Raw genomic sequence first — 27,842 nt, 5'->3', positions numbered from 1 at the left:
ACTCTAGGTTAATTTAAAGCTATTATTAAACTCATGTCTTTAAAATGAGGGACATGAACTTTGCAATGAGGAGATTTACTGAGCACAGACCAGGATTATACTCTTAGCTGAAGATTCCATTATCACACAAAATAAAATAAACCCACAATCTACTGCATTTTAGCAGACTGTTTTGTTAGTGTTTTGTGCAGTGGTGTTTGGATTTTGTTTATGGTATAAATAGAATTCCCTTTCATTTTCTTCAATTTCTATGCTGTGGGCCTTCTGAAACGAGTAAATTTAGTGCTTGTTAGTGAAGGTCATACTTTGCCTCTTGATGAAAACATTTATTGACAGTCTAAAGCAGACTACCCTTTCATTCAGATTATGTTTTCTATTCTCATCCTGGATTAAATTCCTTTCCTCTATTTTTCTGTGGAAAAACAGCAAACCATCAACAGTACTGTGCACTTCAGTTTCATATCATGGAATACCTCCTTCAGAAGCAGATGACAAGATTAATAAGATGGCATGATTGAAGGCATTAAGGAACATTTGCCTTTCAGAAACTTCCCAAAAATCACAGCTAGCTCAAAACCAAAATAGAGTGAAAGTAGGTTTGGAAGTTTTCCAGTATCATCAAATTAACACTAGGCAGGTTTTAGTCCAGCAAGCCACTGTCACGTGATCTGACAAAGCTGCTGTTGCCCTTTATTCACCCCAAACATCACTTAATGAACAAAATCTAACTGTGAAATTTGCTGAAATATAAAGAGGTTTATTGTGTCTTGAACTTCTGTTCTGGACAATAACTACAATTCTAATTTCTGCATTTTCATGAAGGAGCATAGATCAACATCACAAACACACATATTAAAAGCATACTATTCAGTTCCTGCTTAGTGACAGCATAATGCCAGTTGCTAAATGGATTCAATAGGATAGCAGGTCATAGTTATTGCAGCATCTATCCTTCAGAGGTTCCTTATCTAGAGTCTTCTGCATTTATAGGGCTAATTGAGCCTAAAAAGCTGCAACTCACTAATGTTTACGTTTGTAAGCAGTTTTCAAAAATTCAACTAAAACACAATAAATGACTTTAACTCTTGTTAGAAAATTCTGATTACTTTACAGAAAACCTGACACTACAGTCCTCTACATAAAAGTATTGGTTTTCAACTTTCCACCCCAAGTCCCAAGCTCTTTTTAAGCACTAATTTCCTTAGAATTTTACATACTATCCCCCAATGAAACTGCCAGAAAAAATATTCAATCAGAAAATTCTTTAAACCTTACCTTCTATCTTTTCACAGAGTTTATGCAAACTTTGCATAGGACACCCTTCACAGAGCTGGGGCTGTGCCTTGGAAGTTTGTTGCACAGCAGCCACAGTGAAAGCCTGTTTCAATGTCATCATGATTTCATCAACCTGAAAAGCATGGCATGCAAAAGAACAGAATTTCTCTCTTCCACTGTTTTCCTTAACACAAACACAACAATCTTTTAGAATGGTACTGCCCCTTGCTTGTGAATGTGCTTATGATTAAAAAGACAAGTTGTTCCTACGCTGGTTCTGTGCACAAACATACAAGCATGATAAAATTCTTAATGAACTCATGTCTCTTCCAGACCACCCAGTTTTATTACTGTAGTCTAATGAAAGATCCCACCCTCTATCTCAAACTCCTTTCTTGTCTATGATAAAAAAGCTTACTGCAGTTGTGATGCACTGGCCTTACTTAGAGCACAGGAGTCTAGTCCTGATTCGTCAGAACAGGTGCCCTAAGAGAAAACTCTCCCCAAAAAAGAGGCATGGGGTCTAGCTAAGTTTGTGAAATGAAAGGAAGATTTTGTAGATTTTAAAGAGGATTTTAACTTCTGCCCTCAAAACAAATGAAAAGGTCTCTTGCAGACTGCTATACTAGTTACAGTTTTGAAATACTTATATTTCTGAGCGGAGTAGGATTTGAAGACATTAAGCAAAACACAGAAATGGAGCAATAGAAGACTTTTAGGGCCTAATATTCTATTTGGCTATTCTTTTCTTTCACTTACCAATGCTTCATCTGTACACTGAAACACATAGCAAACAAAGTGGAAGCCTCCATTTTCTGAAGACTCTCTGCAGATGAACCCAAAGTGATCCACATGTCTAATTCCCTAGCAAAGAAATAACAGCAATGAAACAGTCATATCTACTTTCAATGTTTTGTATCTGTATTTCTTTCAGGAAGAAAGGAACAAAATAGCATTACATACAGGTCACTTATCTCTCTTACAGCTACATTAAAGACATCTGGCCATTAAAATTCTGTCCTGTTATAGAACCTAATACTTCATTAATCTTTTGAATTTCAACTAAGTCAGACATAGTTTGGATTTTGTATTGTTTTTAATGGATGAAGTATAAAAGACCCACATAGCAGACACAGAGATTAATACACTCAAAATGTATTTTACTCTGAAATTTTCAGAATATGTGCCTGTATGTTTAGTGATGAAAGCTATTGTCATCAAATTAAAAACCAAAGTAATTTATAGAAAACAAAACCCACAAAACAAACCTAAAAACCGTAGGCAGAAGGACAGAGAAGCAAACTCTGTAGCACAAGGATCAGGGATTAGTAGTGAATAAGGTGAATAAGGAGGCTCTGACACTTGCTTGCCCTCAGCACATCACATACACTACCTCTGCATGGAAGAGGACTGTCCTTTTTTAAATACATGAAACTTATATTCTTGAAAAGAACATACTTTTTAAGCATTTTTCAGATAACTCTTACATATAATTTTTCTCCTTTCACTGTTACTTCTTGAAAAATGTGGCTCAGAGATCCCAAGGTTTGCACAACTGTGAATCATGCTCTCAGCAATCTCAAATAAGAGTGTGTTCCTGACCAGTGTGTTCCTCCTAGCTAGTATTATGCATCCACTGCACACAGAAGTGAGTCTTTATCTGAGAAATCACAATGCAAAGCATGAAAGAAGAATGATGTCTTATAAAATTACTTATTAATTAGCAACTTTTCAATAGGAATCACTGAAACTGATTGTTGAGAGAATCCACGTGGAGTGCAAGGAGAAAGGATTACATGAGCATTCACAAGTAGAAAATATTTAAACAATTAAAATGAGAAAAAGAATACACTACAATCTTACCTGAGAACAAAAGGATATTTCTTTAAAGCTTTTCTCAATTGCGACTTTTTTTGTGTCAGGACTGATAAGGTAAACTTCAGACTGGCCAATCTAAAAAGAGCAAAATAAATTGCAAAGTGCTAACAAGTAACATTACACTTCCTTTTGTCCCACTATAAAAATGCTTCCTGAATATAGATCTCAAATTTTTTTCTACCTGTATATTTATACAAGTTAGCATATTACTACCAGAAAGAACAGTGAAGCAGCACTGATTTGGCATTGAGAGCTCTGCACATTATGGCATTGAGGTTTAACGAGACAAGAAACAGAAAATAATGTTCAAACAGATGAGAACAATGTTGTGTCACAAGTAACCTACTTTGCACTGAGATATACTCACACTCCCTTTCCTTATTATCTGCAGTCTTGGAATGTACCACAGTCACAGAAGCTACTTAATGAGAGTGCTCTGAAACTTAAATCCAAGTGTGTGCCTCTTCCTGTACTCCACCTAATAATTTTTTAGAGTTTTATTTATTTATTTATTTATTTATGGCACACATAACATTTAATTTAAAGCACTTAACTCAAAATCTATACAAATAAATCTACTGGAGTATATTTTCTAATGTAATTTAATCTGTAGGCCATTTGTACAGTCAAAACATGATGATAAGTATTGATGGCCAAAAGGCATTTTTAAGGTGAAACTGCTTTCATTTTTTCAGCTTCTGGCAACATCTTTGTAAGATAGTAACAGAAAAATTTAAATTCCTAATATTTTCTAGCACATCAGAGACTGCTAAAAACAAGTCTCATATCAGATTTTAGTAAGGCAGGTGGAATTTGGATCCACTGATGAACATGACTTAGAGAAACCTGCTTCAGTCACTACCAAATCCCAAAAGATGCACATAAAACCATCAGCAGCACTGATGTAACTGTACTTTCCTAAGAAAGGAGGAAGGGACAAATCTTATGTGTAAATAGATCAAGTCAGATGTGCCACCCTCTGTACGTCTAAAAATGGTCCTATGCATCCACCTTCCACCTCTTCTTTCACTTAATCAGTCACAATGGTTTTCCCCAGATGCCTGCTGGTTTTCCTGCATTGTCCCTGGGGCTGATCTTGCCTCTGTTCATGGGGCTATTCCTTCCAACACCTCCTGATTGCTGCTGTCTTCCCCTCCCTGCACCAAGAGAGAGGCTCCTTCTTATTGCTCAGTCCCACATAATTCTTTCACATTTGGCCCCTGGGCAACAGTGATCGTTTGAAGTTAACTGAACATGGGGAAAAAGCCCAAACCACTGAACCTCTTCCCACTCACCCCCACTATACAGCCAGAAAAAAAACCCTAAAAATACCCCCTCCTCCCCCCAAAATCCTAAGAAACTGGCTAGGAAAGCAGTTCTTCAGGAAGATATATGAAAATCAGGACTGTTTCAATCAGGTGAGGAAAGCTCGCAGATAACTAATCTGAATACTTTTCACACCTCATGCATCAACTAATCTTTGCTTCAGTCCTGGGGAAAATCTAAGTTACCAGCTGAGAATACACCAATCATTTTTTTCCCCTCTGGATATTAAGTAACTTGTAAGCATTTCATATGTAGCCACACACAAACTGATGAGACCTGAGCACGCTGCCTGCATTCCCCGACTCAACACGGGAGACAGGCAACCAACAAACTCAGCTCTGCCATCAGCTGCTGCCTGTGGATACTGAAGGCTAGTTACTTCACTTCCATATATTCAGCTGAATATAGACTGGCTGAATACAGAAAGAATACAGCTGTGCATACTGAAACAATATTTTCCCACGCAAAAAGCAACTCAAGACACAAAGCCAGATCAGCAAAGCCTCACAATTCGGAAATGTGCCTGCAAGTAGGTGACTGACATTACATTCAGGCTGAAGCTGCAGGTGTCTTTGAGAACCACTGCATCTATTTAATATAAATTAAAAATGTACTCACTGGAGTAAGTACCTTCCCAATCCAATTATTATCTCTCTATTTCTAAAGTATGTGCCATGAATCAATAATGGAGTCATGATTTATTTAAAATTAGGCCTTATTATTGCAAAGGGTACCTATATTTTCTATGTGAAATACACGCTCAATGGAGGAAGGTGAACATGGCTTTCTTTTTTCTAGGGAAGAAACATCTCTCTGTTTGATGTTAGCCTGCCACAACCAAACAGAAGATTTAATTCAGGTATAGCTGACTGCAACGTTTTCTGCATACTACTTTTTACAGATATAACACAGTGGCAATCCTTCTAAGGAATTCTCTTTCCCCGCTTTAAAAAACCTGCTATAATTGCACACACTCCATTACTGGTCTTAAGAACACCCAGCTCCAACAGCAGCTGACAGATCCAAGATGATCTTAGGAGAGTCAGCCTTTGCAGTATCAGCTCCAGGTTTGTATCACATTCAGAAAACACAAGCTAAGTAAAGTATGTTACATAGCTTATCTATCATGAAGATTTTAAGAGGAGCAAATACCACATTCCTTACTTGCTTCACAGTTCTTGGAAAATAGTTTTGCTGCTCATCTATCAAGGCAAGGGCATTGCTAGCCACACCAAAGCAGGGCAGGAGTGGAAGCATGTGTGGAGTAGTATAGGAAGCTATTACACTTCAACTCCATCATTACACAGGTATGTTGCTAGCAGGAGCACCTTCATCAATTACACCACTTATCATGGGAAGAAGTCTACTAGCTCTCAGCCATGGTTTGGTCCTTCTGCTCTAGTTACAGGTAATTTATTCCCCTGGAAATTTGCTACTGCTGTTACTAGCTACTGTAAGTGTACATATCATTCTGCAATTGCACAACTACTTACTAACTTGCAGTAACTTTCTAAAAACTTTCTTTAGAAGCACAAGGTTTCAGGTAGTACTGTTTTAAACTATTTAATACAAACTTATTTAGAATACGTAAACCAATTTGCACTAACAAGCAATGCTCTCCAGAGAAATAGACAAGTTTAAGTTAAGCTTTGGTAATTGCAATTAAGTTATCAAAGAAGTAACTGCCATCTGTCAGAACATCTGCTTTGGTGTCTGCCACTCCAAACTCCAAGATGTGAAAACGCCACCAGAAGCCACAAATCTTGCTTTACCGTAAACAACATAGTCCGGTTTTCTGCAATGTCAGTTGGCTGCACAACGCTGTGTCCATAGATGAGTTGACTTTTTAGGTTCAGTGAAATTGCATCTTCTTCAAATGACCTGACAAAGCTGTTACTCCTAAGGCCTCCCTCTTGGAAATCCTTCTTAAAAGCAAAGGAACGAAGCCCAGGTTGAGAAAATGATTTCCTAATTGGCCTTTTTTCCTCCTCTTCATTGACCAAGGGCTGGAATACAGACCGCAATTTGCTGCTGAAAGAGAAGCCTCCAAAGTTGTTGGCAGTTTCATGCTGTTGTGATGATGAGTTGAAATCTGAACTTTTTGTACAACTTACACGGTTAAATTTCTCAATGCATTCATCTATGAGTGCTGGAGGTGCATTTTTATGTGCTACTGTTACCCGTCCACAGAACAGCACCTCAAACTTTTTGGCAAAAGGGTCTTCAACATCGGAGAGATTATTCTGAAACTCTTCTTGACGGGCAATTTTTCCAGCTTGTCGAATAGAGCTTATAATCTCAGGCACCTATAGGAGGGGAAAAAATACACATTAGCATTGGGTGCTTTATGACAAACAAATTGCAAAATTAAGAGGCTCCCTGTTGTGATTTTCCTGGAAGGATACTTTGATTTAGTTTCAAAAATAAAAGACCAGTTGAAGTGATCTTCTATTTATTCAAGAGACACATTATAGCAATTAAACAACACTGAGAAGAGGAATTTCTCATTTGTCTCCTTGCCAAGAGTTCACCACCATCAACACTTTGTCATGGACAAAGAGTTTTGTCCCTTGTAATGCTCTTCATTTTCATTAAAACTTTTGGCTGAAGCAACCAGTATAACATGACATTCCAACTCAAAACAAAAGACAGAAGTACTTCAGAAAGTACACAAGAAGCCATGGACTAATTAATAGGTAAAGTTATTTAATCTCTGTTATTTTTCACTCCCTTCTCTTACTCAAACACTCGTATCATGTAGATTAATCAGACTCCTGCAAATATGCTTTCCCCTTCAGAATAGCATATTACATTGTTATGGCAGTTTGATGAGTTTTTTAAAAAAAGTAAATAGCTGTATTTTTAAAATAACTATATTCATTATTTTAGATGTTCATTTTTATTCTACTATCCTAAATGACACTCTTAAATAATATTACCTCACATACAGTATGACTGGAAGGGCATCTGTATGAGACAGCAGTCTGCTACGGATGACAGATGTTGTAATTAGAACCCAAACTGCCATGTGACACATTGTGAGTGACAGTAAACGGTCCCAGTTGCTGATACAGTTAGACAGTAGTGATATGCATATGCTCTCTGCTAAGCTGCTGTGAGGCAAACACTTGGTTACATCACACTGCTTTGACTGACCTAGGAGATTAAGGTTCTTCTTGCAGTCTGTGCTGCTCCTGCTGTAATGAAAAATGTGAAACCACCATCTATGATTATAACTGCTAATTCTGCCAGCTTTTTTACCAAAGTTACTTTGAAAAAAACCATGCAAAGTGCACTGATTTCCAGACAAGTATTTGGTTGCAGATAGTACAGAAAGAAGTCTAGGAGCAGCAGACTAAAATAGCAACCCAGAAGAATCCCCTCCCCTATGAGAAAAGGCATCCCAAAAACCTAGAGAATATTTTGGAGACACGGTCTCTCTTTTTTTTCAGACATTTTTATGGTTATCTATTGCTTAATCACTATGCAGCAATGTGCATAAACCAACTCAGGAAACAGCAAAGTACTTTGAGGGGAAAAACAAATTTGAACAGTGAAAATTGAATGAATATTTTGGGTGCGCATAAAGACCTCAATAGGATTTCTTTCATAGACAAGGAAACAAAGATAAAGATATGGATAGGTAGGTAGATAAAGAGAGAGAGAGAGAGAGAGAGAGAGAGAGATAGGCAGACAGCCAGATAGACAAATAGAGAGATATTCACACACATATAGCTAGTAGATTTAAAACAGTAAGTAACACATTACTAAACAGGAACTCAGGAAGCATTACTTCACCCTTCAGCGCAAGGCATGAGTCACCAGCTAATCATTCAGCACAGAAAATAGGGAAGAATGGGCAAGAAAAGCAGGGTCAGGAATTCATAAGTCTATTCTCTGATATGTCACAAACTAGTCAGAAAGCCTTGGGCTCAGGCAGCTTTGTGCCTAACTTCTTAATCATACACAAGAACATTAACGGTATAATAAATCTTTAGTACCTCAAACAATATGCATTTGCTCTACAGTGAGCTTATGGTCTACCTCAGTTTTATTTACTCAACACTCCTTCAAAGAAACAATTTTGACTGGCATAACGTATCAGAATTACAGTAAAACATAAAACTTCATTCTACCCACATTTGAAGCTGCAACTGCTTTAGTAATTTTTAATAAACATGTTTTACTCTTGTGGGAGTGTCTGGACTCACCAGCCATAGGCAATTTTACCACTGAGCTGCCCAGGATACATGCAGAGACCAGCAAACCCACCTCCAGTTTTGCTGAGGCTGCAGAGACAGTAGCAAAGGACAGAGGCATTTTGTGAACTCTGCTTACTTTGGTAAAGCCAGGAACATCAGCTCTCACCCACGCAAAGAGGGCCACTATCTCAACCCCAGCTAAGCTCCCCCAGCAACACACACAGTCAATAACTGTAAGAACAATTTCCAGCAGTGCAGGTGCTGCAAGGGTTACAGCTGAGCTAAAGCCCTGACAAGGCATAAGGGATCAAGCACATATATCTAGTTAGTGAATTTAACTTCTTCAATGTTGTTTTGTTATCAAACACCTTGGACTTTGACAAAATAGCTATTCAACAGTGGCTATACTTTATATACAGACAGTGGTTAGGGAAAGACACTACATCACACAGAAGGACTTTGCAGTAGTTAATAAACTTTGTGTCTGAGGAGACCCAGCAGGCCTGTTGATGAAAAATCAAGGGGAGTATTTATTTATTTATTTTCACACATGCTAGGGCTTGAATCATGTCATTGATAAGTAACAGCTGGCTTCCGTGCTACACTTACTAAAAAACACAGACTCTTCTGTTCTCACTTACAGACCTAAAAAAAATTTTCAGCCTGCTAATAACATTTTATTACTTATGATTAGGCAATTGATGCAGCAACAGAAGCAGGAAATCACCACCTCACTTTCCTGTGATGCTTATGTACGTTAAACATTTATCTATTTTCATTAATAAAGACAAGATCCATGATGAATGAAAAAAAAAACAAACTTATTTCCCTGGAACTACTCTTTGCCTGATCAAGATTTGTGCTCTTTTTATCTACCTGTACCACTCCAGACTTTTTATGCAAATATTGAAAACGAACAATCCACTCGTCCTCTGTATCCCCTGACACTGGTGCTCCAAGTAAACAGACCTGGATGCTGAGTAGACAAACATGAAGTAAACAGTAGTTAAAAATAAATATATTATAATTATTTCAGGTTATAGGCTCTATCTTGGCAAACCTTTATTAACCACAGCTGAAACATTTCCAGATTAAGCAGAATGCCACTGGGTGATCGGTAACCACATCTCTTGCAAACTTCCACAAATTAATTAGGATGTAAACAGAATCAGGTTTTATGGCTCTTCAATTTGTATCAAAAAGCAGCACGGATGAAGTTGCTCCTGAAATAAATTAATGTTGTTTGGAGTCTTTTAAAGGTTGTGGGCTCTTCATGAGCACAAGAAAAAAAGTATTTTTTTAATTGCAAAGGTGGCCACAAGCCGGCATAATTTGCTCAGAGCAATTGCAGAGTCTCCATCCTTGTGGGTATATGAACTCTGGACTGGGCTGAGCAGCCTGCTCTAGGTGACCATGCTTTGAGCAGGAGGCTGAACTAGATGACCTCCTGAGGGGCCACCCTACATCACCTTGGTGATATAGATACCAACTGCTTTTATTCATAACTTAGTAATTGTGCCTACTACTCTGAACCTGCTAAGACAGTGGGAGAAGACTGTTGCACACAGTTAGGATTTCTTCATGCCATGCAAATCCTCTTTTCTAGCATACTTCTATTCTTAGGTGTTTTCTGACTTTTTTCTTAGTATAAATAAATAATTAGTGGATAAAGATTATTTCTGTAATCAGAAAAACCACTGCTGACCTAAAATTATTTCCCTAAAACCACAAAACTATGTGCAGAACATCAGTGTAAGCAACAATGAACCTTTATCAAACACGAGCATTACCTTCTTATCACTTCAGGCCAAACAAGCCTGCTGAACAGAAGACACAACTGAAATGTACCAAGGAAAAGGTTTTGTGTTTAGATTGTCTGAATTAGATACAGAAAAAGATCACGTATCTATAACCATTAAAAATAACACTGGACTTGTGGGCTTTTTAAAGTGTACCACATTATTTCCGCCACAATGAGAATATTTACTTTGCAGTGACAAAGCAGGGAACTGAAATGCTGAGTATTCTTGTGACTTGGCTTGTGGGTATTCAACCAAAATACAAACACCTAGGACTTCCTAACGCATGTAACTCAGTTACAAGACAAATAGCTATAGCTTCTATGCCATGCACCAAATCATGACAAGAGGCAGTAATTTTTAAGAATGCACGGGTTTGCTGCATCTGAGAACAAAGAACAGCTCTTCCCCCTCACATAAATTGCAGCCGCAATTTACCCCTTGAAACTAGCGGTCACCCTGTAAGTTTACAAGCATGTAAGAGGTCAAGGTCTTTATCCTGTCAGTAGATTTAAGAAAGAGTTAGAAACTATTTAAAATAAAAGAGCCCAGTAACAGCTGAATGCAACAGCTGACTTTCGGTAAGCAAGACTAAACTAAAAAAAGATTCCTTGTTTCTTTTATACATAGTAGCTAAGAAAGCAAAATGTGTCACAGGAAAAGAACTGCTACCACATCAGCTGGGAGGACAAGGTGAAATAAGAAAAAAGGGGGATAATTTATTATTCTATTATGCAATGTTTACACCTGCAGCACAAATCTACCTGTTTATACCTACCAGTCTCTGCATACGGCTTAAGGTCAGTGAAGGGCTCAAGCACTGTCTTAACGATTTCAAGGACATAGGGGGTTTTGTTTAACCTAAGACAGACCTGTGCTGACAGGAATTGGTCTTATGCAACAGACTCCAGAAATTGCTGGAGACTGAAAAACACTAGGGTCAGATTCTTAGGCTGAACCTCAGAAGGCCTCACACCACCCCAGCTAGAACAAAGACTTGAAAATCTTTCAAAAAGTCTTGAAACAAGTAGATGTTTTGATTGAATTTTGCTAGCTTACTCAGGCGAGAGAGGACATCTGAATTATTTTAAAGTGCTTTTACTTGTTTTTTCTCCCTGATCAATAGAGCAGGCTCAATAAAATATGTCAAGAAATCTAATACTGCCTGCTGTTAGTATCTTTCCTCCTTTATTTTAGTAGAGTACTGCTACAGATAAGATAGGGTACACAGCTATTTAACCGTGGGAGAAGCTATCTAGTCAGGACAGATAGCAATATTTTTGTCATCCATAAGTTATTTACAGTCATGGAATATTTTGCAAAAGTAGTAGAATGAAGAAATTAAAATAATTTCTAAACACATACTACACACATAAAAGGCAATACAGCACACTATTTACTTGCATTTTTACAAACACTGCATAAAAGTTTTTATTTCAGCAGTTTGATATGTAATAAAAAGCAGCTGGCCTGTTTTCAGCACACTGGTGGCAAAATAACTGTCCAGAAATCAACATAGATCAGCATTTCCTGTCCTTACCACTCCTTAACCCACAGTAGTGGTCAACTGACTTCTCAAACACTTCACTCATAAAATTTAAAGTTTGGCATTTTTAGATCAAAAGCATTTTAATTAATGTATTTTACAGATACTCTTCTTCTTTTAAATTGAGATACTGCACAATTTCTCCTTCCAAAATTACAGAATAATTTAATTTGGAAGTGACCTCTGATGGTGCAGTCTCCCACATAAAACAAGGCAAACTTCCAAGTTAGATACAACTTCAAACTTTGATGAGATGCTGGGGGCTACATCCAGCTAAGGTCCAAGTAGGAATACCAAGACAGAATTTCTTTACTCTCTGGCACTAGCAGAAATTCAAAGTAGAAAAGAGTTATAAACTTCTGCAGTTAATTTCTATTTCATTGAAACGCTTTTTATATTCACGTCTTATCTCAAGTGTCTTTTTTTTCTTCTGTTATCTTGCTTAGAGACTGGTTACAGTCTCCTACACCTCCCTGGCTTTTTCCAGTCATTAACTTCAATTATTGTTTTAAAATCTTTTTACCTATTGACCCTTAATAAACAGATTTGATTTGATTTTTATTCCTTTCACAAAGCAAATCGAACCCAGATTTAATTCAGGGAACAACAAAGTTTACAGCTCTTCCAGTCCCTGGCTGACTACTATCCTTGCAAGTTCCTGTCAGTTTTTCTCTGCATAGTGAACACACCAGAACTAAAGCAGCATTCTTACCAACGGCACAGACAGACAAGTCACCTTTACTCCATGACTTCACTTCTCAACACATATGATCCAAAATTTTGCTGCCGTATCCTCACTGCTCATAAAACAGCTATAAACTGTGCCACTCTTAGCAGCTTCACCAGCCACACACCTTGGTCTAGCACATTTCTCTCTACGGTACATCAGATGCACTGGGTGTCTCACTTAACCAGGGAACTCACGAATGTCTTTTGAAAAGGAGAACAAGTTGGAGCACAACCAGAGGGCTGGGAGGGGTAGCCAGGGTAGCAGCCAGCAGGAGTAACCACAGTGCAGGTGTGCTGCTTAGAAAGGGCTGTGAAAACTACAAAAGCAAGACAGAAGTGTTGTTTCAGCCTTAATAAGGGAGAGATCAACAGCTGAGTATCACCATGGGCCCATAAAAGGTCATACACACGTTTACATGTGGGCATTGTTTCCTTAGTAAGGTTTGAATGGGCATTATACAGAGAATAAGGTTAAGACTCAAATTTTGCAGGGATGCATGCAAGAAGCTGATGAATCTGCACTAAAATTCAAAGGATATTCTGTGTGTGGCAGAAGAGAATTATCTGCTTAAATCTAGTTCTTTTTGACTTGGATGAGTGGATGAACACCACTTGCATCATCTGAGATGACTGACACAGTAAGCACCAAAAGTAGAGCTCCATGTAGCCAACACATACTCTTAACAGTTTACACATTATCATAAAAAGCTGTAAAGGGGACTAGACTTCCCCCACACACCAAGTGCTATCTCCAGAAGATTGTTAAAGTACTGCAGACTGATGTCATGAGTATTGTATGCCATTTTCACAGTATCACATTCCTTTTAATATTACAGGCAAATCTCAGCTCAACATCATTCCTCATGATTCCTCAGCCAGACAGAAAAGAGTGCACTTTCTGCAAAGTCATGTGAGTTTGAGAGCACACCATGTAATTTAAAGAGACAGAAAAGGGTTTTCTTTCCTTTTGAAAAAATCCTCAAACCAATATTTGCAGAATCTGTTCAAAGAGTACTGTAAACAAGCTCAGAAACAGAACTTAAGTGTACTCAGTATTCTAATCAAGTTGGACTGTTCTGTTTTGTGATGGTGCTTTCACCCCAAGAGAGATGCATCACGTTGCTGATACACTTAAAGGGTTTCTTACACATGCTTTTAAGATATACCTTACTTGAAGCCTGAAATACAAAAAAAGCTGGCTACTCTCCATAAATAAACTGCCATATCCTAGATTGCTTCTTACTTTTGGACTCTTTCCCATGAAAATGCATGACCCAAAAGCAAATTGCAGTTGGCAAAGTCTCCATGTGAATTTAGAATACTTCCAAATGCAACAGCACTTGATTGGTTCTGAAGGGAGTATTCCTACAAATTGTGCTTTTGGGAAGAATATAGGTATACTCTTGTGGGTTTATTACATGGTGTTCACTAATTCATATTTGCCTAATCCTTTCTGTCTTTACAATAAAAACCATTTCTTTTCATCTAGCACAGCATTATCAGCTCCTCCATTCAGTACCATAAACTTACACAGAACAATTGTGGAATAAATCAAAAGATATTTCAAATAGGGCATTAACATCTTCAGTTGCATTTTCTCCATATTTTGTAGCAAAGGTTTATTTTCACAAAATTTCTCAAATGAAAACAGTATTAAAAGACACAGAAGCAGTTGCTGGTCATACCTACAGGGTTCCTGTCTCACATTTTACAAGGTGAGTACTGAACAATGAGGCAATACCTGTTGTAAAGCAATAACTAGAAATATCTGCGCTCATTCATTATCAACAGAGATTAAATCCCTTTTTTGAGAGAGGTGCAAGATGGAACTGCAAGCAGCTCCCTTCACAGGATTGAGACAGGCTTGGGACTTTGCTGGAGGCTATAGGGTGGGAAACAGAAGGAAGCCTATTCTTAAATAGCTATAAATGGAAAAAGACAGCAATAGCATTTAAAGCTTTCAGGACAAGAGTTCTTTTCTGTTTTGACTTTTTTTGAAGTGGTGTGGAGAATTCGTCTTTTATTGTTATTTGTGTTTTATTGTTGCCTTTTATTGAAAGGCAGTAACAGGACTTAGACCATTAGTACCTTTTAAAAAAAAAAGATTAACCAGGTTAAATTTCGTTTGTACAATAGGATACAGGCTCTCTCCTGGTCTCCTTTGCTCTTGGGCTTCTGGTAGTTATCAAAATTGGTACAACTGGCAAAATAGGGGTTAGTAGAACAGAAGTGAATATAATTTCTTTACAAATTCAAAAAAAGCCTGAAATTCTTCTTTCCTTTTTATCAATATCCGACTCCAAACAAGAAAAGAGGAAAACTCCATGTGTATCCTCATAACAACTAAGGTTATTTCTGATATAACCTTCTTGACAGGTGATCCAAATGTGTGTCAAAATCCCCCTCCCCTCAAAATTTTTTTTGACATTTTCACAAAGGAAAGTAGTAGGGGGAAGTCAACCTATGAATGCTTTTGGTTGACATGATGTGTAAGTTTTATCTGCAGCAGATTAAAATGCCATCTCTTACTCTGACAACAGAGTTGACAGACTTCCAAAGGAAACAGACAGCCACACAGCTCTTCTTCCTAGGGTTGCTGGTGGGAGGCACAAGGACAGATGATGTTTCTAATTGGAAGAATCTTACTTGAACATTAAACTTATAAAGGCCCCAGAGGAACTGGAGCAAAGAAGCTATCAGCTTTTTCCAGCATTCTGCCTGACTGATACAAAATCCTGATGAACTGATCTGATTGTGGATGAGCACATTTGCTGCTTTTTCACACAGTAACAGATTTCAGCTGCCTCAGGTCAACTCTCAGGAGAACAGGATGGGAAAGTAATGACTAAACATCCCATGAAAACTACTGCAACTTTCACTTAAAAGAGCAGTTAGTTCATCAGTTTTCATCCTTCTCTGCTGTATAACAGAAGAAAAAAATGCTGATGGAATTATAACAAGCTAAAATAAATAATTTTTATATGATTCCACATTACATAAACAAAACCACATCAGCTGCATGAACTGTGTTTGCATATAAAAAATATGCTTTAGTCTAAAAAGGTCAGCCTTCAATGACTGTATGTCAAGCAGAAATGTTGCTTTCACAGAACGATAAACTCGGTAGGTTATACATTCCAATGGGACAAAACCCAAATCTGAAATTCCAAAACATATTACTGGTTCAGTTCTGGGTAAGTAACACCAGTTTTAAAGACTGGCCCCTTGTACATAATAGTCTAAAACTCCAAGGCACTTCTACAAATTTCCTTTTCCATGACTTGCATTTGAGGAGATTAGAAGCTATAAAAAGCTCCACAGAAACAAAACCAGCATGAAACATTTAGTGCCAACCATCCAAATTTCCATGACAACGGCTCCAGTAAGCTCACCTCATTGGTACTATAGCAGCAGACCAGTAATTCAGAAAATATAGAGAGGCAACTGTTAAGATTTGGTAAAAGTAACATATTTGGCTACATAGTTCCTTGAAATAAATACATAAATCCTCCAAAATGGTTCATTGAAAAGAAAGGAGCTGTTTAGTTTAGCCCAGCTTTGCCATTTTCAGTAGCAAGGAGTGTGCCTGTGTAACTATGCATAAGCAGCCTCTTCTCCCCAAACCTACAATTTCACAGAATATCTATACCTGAAAATCTTGTTTGGTAGCTGCATATCAAAGGTGTCCCCTGGAAAAAAAAACATGCTTTTGATTATAGTCATGGTGCTGCAAAGGTATAAAGAGAAATATTCACATGTCCAAAGCTAGCAACTTGAATTGGAAAGAAGCTTCCAGATACTCCAGAATACTGTTTGGTTTTAAAATGTGACCAACAACATGTGTGCTTACATACACAGTATGGAAGACAAGAAACATTTTTACACGCTCTTCACAGTTCATCAGTTAGTAACATACAGAAGTCTTGGGCACAGAAATTCCAGATAATCTTTCCAGGCCTGATATTTTCACCAAGCACTAGCCAAAAAGTCAACATCCCAATAAAACAAAAATTCCCTGATGGAATCAGGGCCATCCACTGTGCTACAGTGTGTCCACACAGCCAAAGCCATGTGTATGCTCTTCGTCCAGCTTCTCTAACTGGACTCTCAAGTATAATCTGGAGCGACTACTTCACTATTTTATTTTGAACCACGAATGTGTTTGAGAGTGGATTCTCCCATTTCACTTCTTGTGTGACAGACTACATTATGAGGGCGTCTCAAAACACCAGAATTGACACCCATTTAAATAGGACTAAACCTTCATTCTGTGATACATTTCACTGTAAACAGGCATTTGGTTCACAGCACCAAATTAGGGCCAATTCAAAGTAAAAGTGACTTCCCAGAGTAAGGTATAGAACGTGTCCTCAGCACCAGCAGCCCCCCTTAAACAACATGTTGCTGCATGGCACTTACTAACTTACATGCAACCTACAGGGGATTTCATCCAGGCTAAGAACTGCAGCTTTCATGCACCTGGCCAGCTGATCCAGGAATACTGGCCTAGCTTTTAGGAAATTGAAAGCACAAGGGAAAAGGGCAGCAGAAACCCTGTTGTTATGCTCTAGTCCACTGAAACAGGGTAAGGGCTCCTGAACCTCCCTCTTGCTTCTCAGTAAGAAAACCATGCTTTTCAGAAAGAGTTTACTTTAAAAAAGGGATACTAAGCAAGTTTGCAGATGACAGAAAATTGGGAGGAGCTGTGATTCTCTCAAAGGCAGAGAGGCCCTGCAGAGTGACCTTGATAAATCAGCAGACTGGGCAATCACCAAACATAGAAGTTCAACAAGGGGAAGTGCCAGATTCTGCACCTGGGATGGGGCAACCTTGGATGTACAGACAAACCGGGTAATGAGATCCTGAGAAATAGTGCCATGGAAAGGCACCTGAGGGACAATGGCAAGCTGAACATGAGTCAGCAGTGCCCTGGCAGCCAGGAGGGCCAAGCGTGTCCTGAGGGGCTCAGGCCCTCAGGCTGCATCAGCAGCCAGGCAAGGGAGGGGATTGTCCTGCTCTGCACTGGGATGGCCTCACCTGACGCGCTGTGTGTAGTTTTGGGTGTCATGGCATAATAAAGATATAAAGCTGTTAGAATGTGCCCACAGGAGAGAAATGAGAATAGCGAAAGGCCTTGAGGGGAAGCTGTAGGAGGAGTGGCTGAGGGCACTTGGTCGATTCAGCCTCAAGAAGAAGAGACTGAGATAAGACCTCGTTGCAGTTTACAACTTCCTCATGAGGGGAAGAAGAGGGACAAATACTGATCTCTTCTCTTTGGTGACCAGTGATAGGACATGAAGGAATGGCCTGAAGTTGTGTCAGGGAGGTTTAGGCTGGACATCAAAAAAAGGTTCTTCACCCAGAGGGTGGTTGTGCATAGGAACAGGCTCCCCAGGGAAGTGGTCACAGCACCAAGCCTGACAGAGCTCAAGAAGTGTTTGGACAATGCACGTGGTGTGACTCTTGAGGGTGTCCTTTGCAAGGCCAGGAAACTGGGCTTCATCCTAGTTGGTCCCTCCAACACAGCTTATTTTGTGATTCTGTGAAAACACTCCTATTAAAATTCTACGTTTATGCATTAATGCATTTAATGATTTGTTATTGTAATTTGGTTAAAAAGCAAGAATAACTGAAAACAATTCCAATACAATTCAGTAAACTCAGTGATAAAACTGATATGTGATAGCTAAAGTCATTCCCCTGCCTCAGCTTCTGCTCTTTGAGTTCTGGCTGCTTTTCCCAGCTCTGCTGCCTCACCTCCCCATACAAATTAGTAAGCATCTCTTGACATATTTTGTGTATCTTAACTGATATGTAAAATACTACCAAAACAGAGGCTGAGAATGTTTTTCCTTTGAGTCACTGCCATCCATAAGTACTTCAGCTTGAACAGTTGAGCTGTAAAGGCTTCTAATAAAAAAATACCCAAAAAACTAAGCTGTAATTCTATTAATTGAATAGTAATTGGATCATTCAATTGAGGATTTACTTGTTAGGTCATCAGTCAACCTCTGTACACCATACACAACCTCAGCTCCTTCAAATTTAAAATAAAATGGTTCAGAAGACTTCCTAAAGTACTTAAAGTTTTTATTAAATGGCACAATAAAAAGGTTCCAACAACCCCTTAAAGAAGAGGTTTCTCAGAAATGCTGCAGCTTCTACATTCAGGATGATGGGAAGTTGCAAACTGTAAAGAGGTTCTTTACCTGACTTTTCCCTAAGGATATTTCTATTTATGGGACCCAGAGTGGAACTGCTTCTTTGGTGTTCTCAGGAACACCTCCAGTACACATAAATGACTGCTTCATAACAGTAGCCTTTCAAAAAAAGCCTATGATGTGAATCAGTATTTTAAATCATCAAATGTAAGGCAAATGAAGTTAAACTGCAGTGCTGCTGACACGTATATATGGCAAAAAATCCAAACAAATCCGTAGTTGTATTATCCATCTTTGATATGACCTGGGGTTTTCCCTGATCCTGCAGGATTTACTAGTAGTTTTGCTACTGGTTGGCTCAGAACATGTTAACCACATGAAGACAGCTACCACCAACTTCCAGAGTACCTTTCAGCAAAGAAAAGAAAACAGTCTTTGACTAGAGGCTAAAAGTTCTGTTTTGAATTGCAGAGGACAGAACCTGTACAAAAGAGCAAGCTCAGCTACCTTATCAGGCTTGGCTTGTTAAATCTGAAGGTCAACATGAACCTGAAAGAAGATACTCATGAGAAATTAATTCAGAAAGGCATAAATGATTCAAGAGAAAAACCTTGCTAAACTGCAATCTACATGGCCAGAAATTTCTCTGTGGAAAGCTCTGCTCCTTACTAAGCACCCCTAATGTACCTGAGAAATGCAGAGGACACTGCCCTACTACACCTGCGCAGCCAAATAAAAGCCATGTGATTGACTGTATTCCAGGCGTCTCCCATCAAACGGGGAACATCTAAGCAGAGCAGGTGCAATTAGAGCCTGGCATGCAGAAAAAGAAATGGAAGGACGAAGAATAAAAGCAAATAGTTCCAAAAGGAACTTAACTGCTGAGTAACTGAGGGGTTTCACCACAGGACTGACTTCATTTCAAATGCTGAGCGCATATTCCTCAGTCATCACCCAGGGCCCCGCAGGGGAAGGTGGGGAGTGACTGGCATACAGAAAACAGTGCATTTGAACTGCTCGGTATTTTGTGATAATCTGCATTTATCTGAAAGCTGTCAATTGGCAACAACATTTTACCCCAACATAAACTGACCTGGAGAATCACACTGAGCAGAAATGTAGTGTTCTCTGACAAGGGCATTGTGCAGGCTTGGGCACCAAAACACAGCTCTGGCAGAATTTTCCTCATTCTGTTTGCTACACTGCTGGCATACAGCCTGGGAGACAAGTGAGGGTCTGTCCTTTCAGCCCTACCCACAGCATCAATGGCTTCAAGGAGATTCCTCCACAAGCAAAACTATGGCTTTTGAGCCTTCCCTTTACACTGATTCCCAGTTCTTCCCTGGTGCTAGTTCTCTACTAACTACTTGATTCTTGATACAGTATTGCAAGTATTCAAATTCCTTCACAATAAGGTATCAGGGTAATTGCACTAGCACAAACAAGAGTTGCACCCCATAGAATACCATCACTACTTACTCACCTACCCAAACAATTTATCATAAGTAAGATGGGCTTAAAAGTAAGACAGGTTTAACAAACGTGTAAGTTTTTCACCTTTAGACAGTTTTTTAAATGCCTGGTTATGAGGGCTCCTGAAGAGACCAAAACTTGATTTGTTTGGTTAGAATGTAAGTCATTCACTGAGGGATTAAAGATGTTCAAAGGTGCTCAACTTTGCTGGAAACTGTGGTGAATAAAAGAAAGAGGCATGTCAGTTAAACTGGAGCAAAACATCCTTATAAATGAGTGTGATATACCCTAGAACAGACCAGCAAAAAAAAGCCAAAATCATCCTTTCAGAACACTCTTAAAACGGAGGGGGGGAAAAAAAGGAAGGGATTTGTTGGCCATCCTGATTTTCAGTCTCTCATTCCTCTTCATTCCTTTGCAGAAGGCAAATTAATTTCATTCGTAGCTTCTGATCTAAATTAAGAAGTATATTGTTACTACCATGCATGCTCCTCCAGAGGTCTATATTATACAGAAAATATCAGAAATGATAGCAAAACAGCAATTCTGTTAGAACTGATTCTAACAGAGCATATAAAGCTATATTAGGATTACAAGATATATAAGTGGCATTTCCAATATTATTATGATTACTTCTTCAGTAATGTTTCATGGCACAAACCAAGTAACCATGTCTTGCTGCACTGAATAGGATAGAAACTTTCTTTTTTGATAGCTTCAGAGCTTCCCAAAATGAGGAAAGTTCATAGGCCCTTTCGACTCAGAAATCCTTGAAAAAATCCAAACCAAAATAAAACTTAGTTCTTGTTTTGCTGTTGGGAATTTCAGAGCATCTATTGTGAATACACCCTAAAATTGGATTTTCATAGAAGAAGCCATCCAAACAATTTGCTTTCCCAACTCAAGGTCCAAGATTAGCCAACCCAGCTAGGGATAGCTGCACTCTAAATCCACAATTTTCTTCCAGTGCTGGTGGCACGTAAGTGGAGGTTCCTCAGGCTTCAGCAACACACCATACCACTCTCAGCTCCCCTTAGGGGGGGGAGCATCTCTTTCCCGCCTGCTGTCCTGCAGGTCAGAGGCAGCTGCTCAAGGTGGATCGATCCCGACCAGCAAAATCATTAATAGAAGAAACCTTGAATTAAATTGTGTAACTTTTCTTTGCATTTTATCTTAGTTATTTTCTTTACTGGTTCCGTGTTGGTTTATAATCCTTCAGACAAAATAAGCTGAAGTTAACACAGCTATTAAATTATATATAGCACCTTTTTTGTAACTAGAAAGACAAACTGTATAAATTTCATAGCTAGCTGAGACTCTGAGGACACATTTACTCAAAACTGTCTATTTATATCATTTCTTGCACTAAGAACTGTTTCTATTTATTCAGGAATCAGTTCTCTAATTCTGGTTGCTGTAAAGCTGCTTCTGAATAGACACTTGCATTATAAAATTAAGCAATTTTGTAATGAACTAAGATGAATCTTTTTAAACTAAAGCCATATTAAATATTATAGGAACAGAAATAAAATTACCTTTAATACTTGTCACTGTATTATTATCTCCTACTAATGAATTAATAACGTGCCAGTTCACCACTAAAACTCTGCATGTCTGTTTTCTACTCAGAACAGTGCAAAGATAATTTACACTTTCAAGAGCCTGTGCTTTTAGGTGCTTAGTCAAAAGGTTTCCCTTAAACCAGCTGTCTAACTTCATATCAAATCATGCAGGAAAAACAGGTATGACTATTCTTTTTTATTTAAATAATTTTAGGAGACTAAAACAAGTCAGTACTTTAGCATTCATTATCCATAGAGTCACCATTCAGGCGCTTAGCCAGCATCCATATGGCCAGTGGGGGCAACATCAACCCACATCTGACTCAAGCAGGGCTTTATCCTCCAGCCCAGAATGGGCCCCATGGCTGAACCTTGCAGCACTGCAAAACTCAGCCCTGAGGAGCCTGTGTGTAGGTAAGAGACAAGCTGGGTAAAACTGTATGTAAAAATGTGTAAACAAGTTAAATTAAAAGGTAATGTTTATACAAACACCAGGGAAATCAATTTCATAGCACATGGGAGTAAATTTCTTCACACGTAACTATCTGCAGGCCTGGTGACTTGCCTGGTGAGACTAAACACTTAAGTAATGGAGTCACTCATTTTTTAAGTAATAGATGTAAGGGCACAGCTTTCCTTCGAGAGGGGCAGTTTCCTCCTCCCCTCATCCCACAGTCCTTCCCTGTTCTGGAATGGACCACCATCTCATAAAAACTGGAAAGACTTGCATTTGTGTTGAAAGCCCACAGCAAGAGGTCCTACATTTTTACTGATCAGATTTTGGCAGGTGGGAAAGCTTTCTCTATTAACAAGCCTTATTTTATATTTCTAAGTACACTGCCTTGCTTTCCCTCCTAAATTAGTGCTGACGATTAATGGCCATCAAAAGAATAAAACTAAGAAGTTGTGAGGAACCAGCATTGAAACAATTAGCTTTGAAAGCCCAGACAGCACTCCTAAAAGCAGTCAGAAGTGTGTTTCTGGAAGAGCTTGTTTCTCTAAAAACACACTGAACTCCGTGCGCTACAAGTTCTGACCTCCTCCGACACCAACTCCTCTCCTACCAGCTGCCTTGCCAAGCTGACAAGTGAACAATGAGGGAAGGAAATGAGCCATCCCTTGGGGGCATCCCTGAAGTACGTACTCAATGGCACCACTCATCTTTGACAGGAGCCACCTGCATAGGAAACCGGGACATTTTTATAAAAGTCGGGACAGGCATCAGCCGTTATCGTTCCTTCAGATAAGACGGCAAACTGGATCTTATGTTATGCATGAGACAGAGCCTGAGGAGTGACAGGAGAGGTAACTACACGTGCTCCACCCAACAGGTCTTCACCCAGAGAAAAAAAGGCAAGTGGAAAGAGGATACATTTCGAATTTTCAAGGTGTGCCTAAAAGTCAGTAGTCTCCTTTCAAAACAGACTAAAGCAAATCCTTCTATCTTCTAGAGAATCGGAACAAAGGCAACAGTCACACATGAAGCACTTCCCTCTTAGTATCTTCCAAGGGTAGGTATTTCACCTGTTAAATATTCAGGAACGGGGATGCAGAAGTAATTAAGTTACTGACCACTTACACCTGACAACAGAGAGAAACAGGTTTTATGTGATCTGCCTAGCAGCCTACACTGTCTGTTGAATTTCAAGATACAGTTTTTTTTCCCCAGCTAATTATTCAAGGAACCTACAGCTCTTGACTGCCCTACAGCTGATTCACACAATTGTCCTCTTCTACAAGTTAAACTGTGCCTTGAGACAGAGTATCATTTGCACCTCATTTTAAATTCAGAATGACTGTTACTCTAAAATTTTTTAAAAACATCAGCTCAAAACTATATTCTAGACATCTTTAACGATCTTTACTGCTTTGCATCCATACGTAATTTCAGTTACAGTGGAAAATCCTACTGAAGCCCTAGACACACAGATGAAGAAGCCAGCACGACACATGCATTGTCACAGTTAAACATGTGTCCCACTAAAATCCAACTTATTGTTCCTCATAAACTCAGAGCATGACAAAAACCATAGAAAAAAAAAAGACTCCAAAACAAACAGTGGGAGCGCTGTTACACATTCCCCAGAGTGCAAAAGTAGCGTTAGACTTCCACAGGCACTAAGATCAGGCCTTCTGAGCAGTTTTAGTTACAGCTCTCCCCTTTTGCAGATCCGCAGCAACGCAGGGCAAGTCGGCCAGACCTGCAGCTTCGCCTTTAGCCCCTAAACCCAAGCCATGTCTGACAGCAGGTTGAGTTTACTGATCACTTTGAGCGCTCCTCCTTTTCCCTGGCTGAACAATACAGCAGGGGTCTGCTCCCTTCCGAGAGATGACTGACTTGCCTTGAAATTTACACGTGAACATCTGCAAGCCCTAAGGCTGGACTTTACTTTCCGAGCGCGGAGGGAGCCGCGCCTCCTACCTTGGCCACCCAGCTGAACAATGGTGACATCCTAGGGGCTCCGGCGCGGCGATCGCCGGCTCCGGGCGCTCCTCTCCACCTCTCCTGCCCGCCGCTGCCACCGCCTCATGTGCCGGGAGGGGAGGGGACCGGCCCGCGCGGGCTCCCGAAGCGTTCTCGCCGCCGAGCGCCGGCACCGCGAGCTCTGCGCGCCGGGGACACTGCCCGTGGCGGCGCCGGCTGCAGCCGCGGGGCTGCGGGGCGGGAAGCGAAGGGAAGGGAAAGGAAGGGCCGCGGCCGCGTCCCGCCCCCGCCGCGCTCCGCCTCCGGCGGGGCTCCCCGCGCCCGGGCTGCGGCCGCCCGGCAGCGGGCTCGGGACGGCAGCGGGCTCGGGACGGCGGCGCGCCCGGCAACGCAGAAAACCGCCGGCCACCGCCTCGCGCTGCCTGGCCACGTAATTCAGCGCTGACGACGGGATTCGTAACGAAAATTTTCTGGCAACATCCCGGCATGGAAGCTATTCTTAACATTAAAGGATCAAGCGAAAAATCATGTGTTTGAAACCACTGTGAAATGTTACACTTCCAGTCTGTCTTGCCATTCGTGTTAGCTAATGGCATTTGACATCATACGCTAGCAGCTCAACTCGCAGAAATCAGACTGCCGTGGAAGGCCAGACAGTAGTGTACATGTTTCCGGCAGGTCCAGGGATGTTACTCGCCACTCAGCCAGGAATGCTCATTCCTGTCGTTGCTCCGGCTGAGCTGTCTGTGAACACCCTCCTCCCCTATTCAGTGGCCGTAGGGCTGCCTGAAACTACTAATTTTCTTGAGTTTGGAGGACGGGCACAGAACCAGGAAAGAAAAAAGGCTTGGAATTCACAGGAAATAATCCACTGGGCTCAAAACATAAGCCCTTTATTTTCCACCACCTCAGAGAAACAATATGAAGAACTAGATTTGCACAATCACAACAGGAAAGCATAGAAGTCTGCTATACACTTCTCGAGAAAATTCAACTGGTCAAAGTTAGATGATGAAGTGCCAAATTCAGCTCTTCGTTTTGCCCAAAGACGCTCTCACTGAGAGAGCTACTCCACTGTGAGAATGCCCTGCATATGCTTGCATTTGCACACTATGGGCAATGGAATGATCTCCGGGTTAGAGCTGACACTGTTCCAGTTGTTTGAGTTATTAAATGTAAACAGGAGGCAAAAGAGTGACATCCACACACATGGGCCGGGGAGAAGCAGAGCCAATCCCACAGCTCGCTGAGGTAGAAAAGGGGTAGTTTTGGCACCTGCCCCAGACTGCATGACCTTGAAGCCCTGGGTTTGGTTGATGCAAAGCAAACAAGGCAGCAAGCTGCCAGAGTGCTCCATCACCTCCTAACGTGATGCTGATGAGGGTCCCAGCACTGCTGTATGTCTGTAATGGGCCGCAGAGGGATGAGGGCACAATACAAAACCGGTTCTTCTCAGGCTGTACCTAAGCTAGTTTCTGAAATGAAAACCTTAACAAATACATTTCAGATCTTTATAAAAGGAGAATAGAGTTACATTTTCTACTAGTTCTATAGATTACAGATAATTCACAAGGATAGCCAATGGCTTGCTCTGTCATTATGATAGTGGCCCATGCACATTTCGATTTTACAGATGTTCTTAGCCATAAGCCAAATAAATGACTGAATATGACCGATATCCATTCTGGTACCAGTCTCTAAAGGTATATTGGTATGACAGAGCTGCTACTCTGCTCATGATGTACAGAGCACATACATGAAAAAAAACCTTCTGTTCTCAGTGCCTTAAACTCAGAACCTGACATGAACTCTAGAAATATTACCATCTGCAGTATAGAACCAGGTCTGCTTTTATTTCATAAAGTAACTGAGGGCACGAGCAAGGCAGAATGCTCCTCATAGTTGTACAGTATAGCCACTATATTTGGGCAGAATGCTCCTCATAGTTGTACAGTATAGCCACTATATTTGATGGTAGGATGAGAGTCTCAAGAGTCTCATTTCTCTAAAGATGAGTGGGAACAATATTACTACTAAATAACTATTTCTTCCCCTTTCTCCGAGGAGATCCCGCCAGCTTGGGAGTTTTTCCAGCTCTCCCTTCCTGACTGACATCTTTACACAATTTTAAACTAACAATTTACACATCTACCCCGAGTCCACATTAAACACTGATGTCAGTCAGGATATCTGGGTTCTCACCCTGTCTGCAACTGGATCAAATAGCCACCTCCAGTGTGTCACTTCACACTACTTAACTTTGAAACCTGTTGCATGTAGTTGTTATAGTGATATTTGTATGATTTGAAATGCACTCTGAAAACATCTACATGCTTCTATAGGATTGGGAAGAAGAGTAGTCTTGTGGTGAAGATTCTGAATTAGGAGATAGAGTAACAATGAATGAATTCCAGCTTCTGCTGTTAACATGACTTTCAGGCATGCTACATAACTGCTGTCGCTGCTTTAGTTCACCTGGAAACAAAGATGATAGATTCTGGCCTTGAAGGAAGGAGAAGTGGGCACACTTTGGCATTTGGGAAACAGCTGGAAGTGAGGCTTAAGTGTTCAGCTATAAAAACATTTAGTAATGCATAAAATTCTTCAGTGTAAATGAAAAGGTCACTGTGTTGCCTACCTTCCAAAAAATATACATTTAGTAATGTAGTGGGAACAATAACTGCATTCATTTTTCAGGATGTTCATATTTCTAAAAAGAGAACCTCTATATCTTAATATTTTAAGTTTGGCTCGAGTAGATAACCGTCTCTCCAAAAATACTACATATCCATTTTGGGGTAATGGAAAAATTCAGGGTCAGGGAATAACATCTGTATTGCATAAATAGTAAGTAGCACTTGACACCATCTTATCCAAGTGTATGATCTCTTAAAAATCAAAACAAAGCCCTCAGTCTTATAAGCTGTTCCATGTTATCATGGAAAGTACTAGCAAGATATTTGTGGTTGTTTTGAAAATAGCAACAATTAAAATACTTCAAAGCTACAACTTAAAGCTTACATCATCAGAAAGGTGATCTTTCTGTTTTACAGATGTCCTACATAAATTTGCACATACACAAGCACTCCCATTATCTTTTCTCCATTAAAAGAAGCCGTTTGGAGAATGAAAGAGATATAAAAAGAGAAGGGAGACATAAGGAAATACACACAAGAAAGGAGGGTGCAGTTGACCTTTCAACTCAAAGGAGGAATATTTCTCACTCATTTTCCTCTGATTTAAGTTTCTCTAAGTTTTATGGCCATAAATATTTTTGTGAGTCTTCACAGTGTGTCATCACTGAATGATGTCTCGCAAGAACTTGCATTATAGGTATAGCTACAACTGTGATACCTAACAACTAGCCTCTCCTGTTGCTCTTGTGTTACCACTGGTGGTGATTTTAAAGCAAATGCCATTTCCATTTACAGTTTTTTTCTTCTGAATTGTATTTAAACACATTTTG

General features: G+C 39.8%; 1 protein-coding gene across 6 annotated transcripts in view; it reads right to left on the bottom strand.

Moving 5' to 3' along the window:
- Positions 1-27,842, bottom strand: part of TBC1D1 (TBC1 domain family member 1) — a 100,228-nt gene that overhangs the window by 47,364 nt on the left and 25,022 nt on the right. For 5 of the 6 annotated variants that reach the window (XM_088163260.1, XM_088163257.1, XM_088163259.1 and 2 more), the window contains exons 3-6: positions 6,252-6,785; positions 3,139-3,228; positions 2,035-2,139; positions 1,276-1,408 (exon numbers count right to left, since the gene is read on the bottom strand). In XM_088163260.1, coding sequence (XP_088019386.1) covers positions 1,276-1,408; positions 2,035-2,139; positions 3,139-3,228; positions 6,252-6,785 — 862 coding nt within the window. Of the gene's footprint in view, positions 1-1,275; positions 1,409-2,034; positions 2,140-3,138; positions 3,229-6,251; positions 6,786-24,373; positions 24,637-27,842 lie in introns of those variants that run through there. The other variant, XM_088163263.1, reaches the window with a different exon arrangement.

This window comes from Sturnus vulgaris, chromosome 4 (assembly GCF_052056855.1).
Source record: "Sturnus vulgaris isolate bStuVul1 chromosome 4, bStuVul1.hap1, whole genome shotgun sequence".
Classification (NCBI taxonomy): domain Eukaryota; kingdom Metazoa; phylum Chordata; class Aves; order Passeriformes; family Sturnidae; genus Sturnus; species Sturnus vulgaris.
The sequence above is the reverse complement of the archived record's forward strand: the minus strand, read 5'-3'. Positions and strand labels throughout refer to the sequence as shown.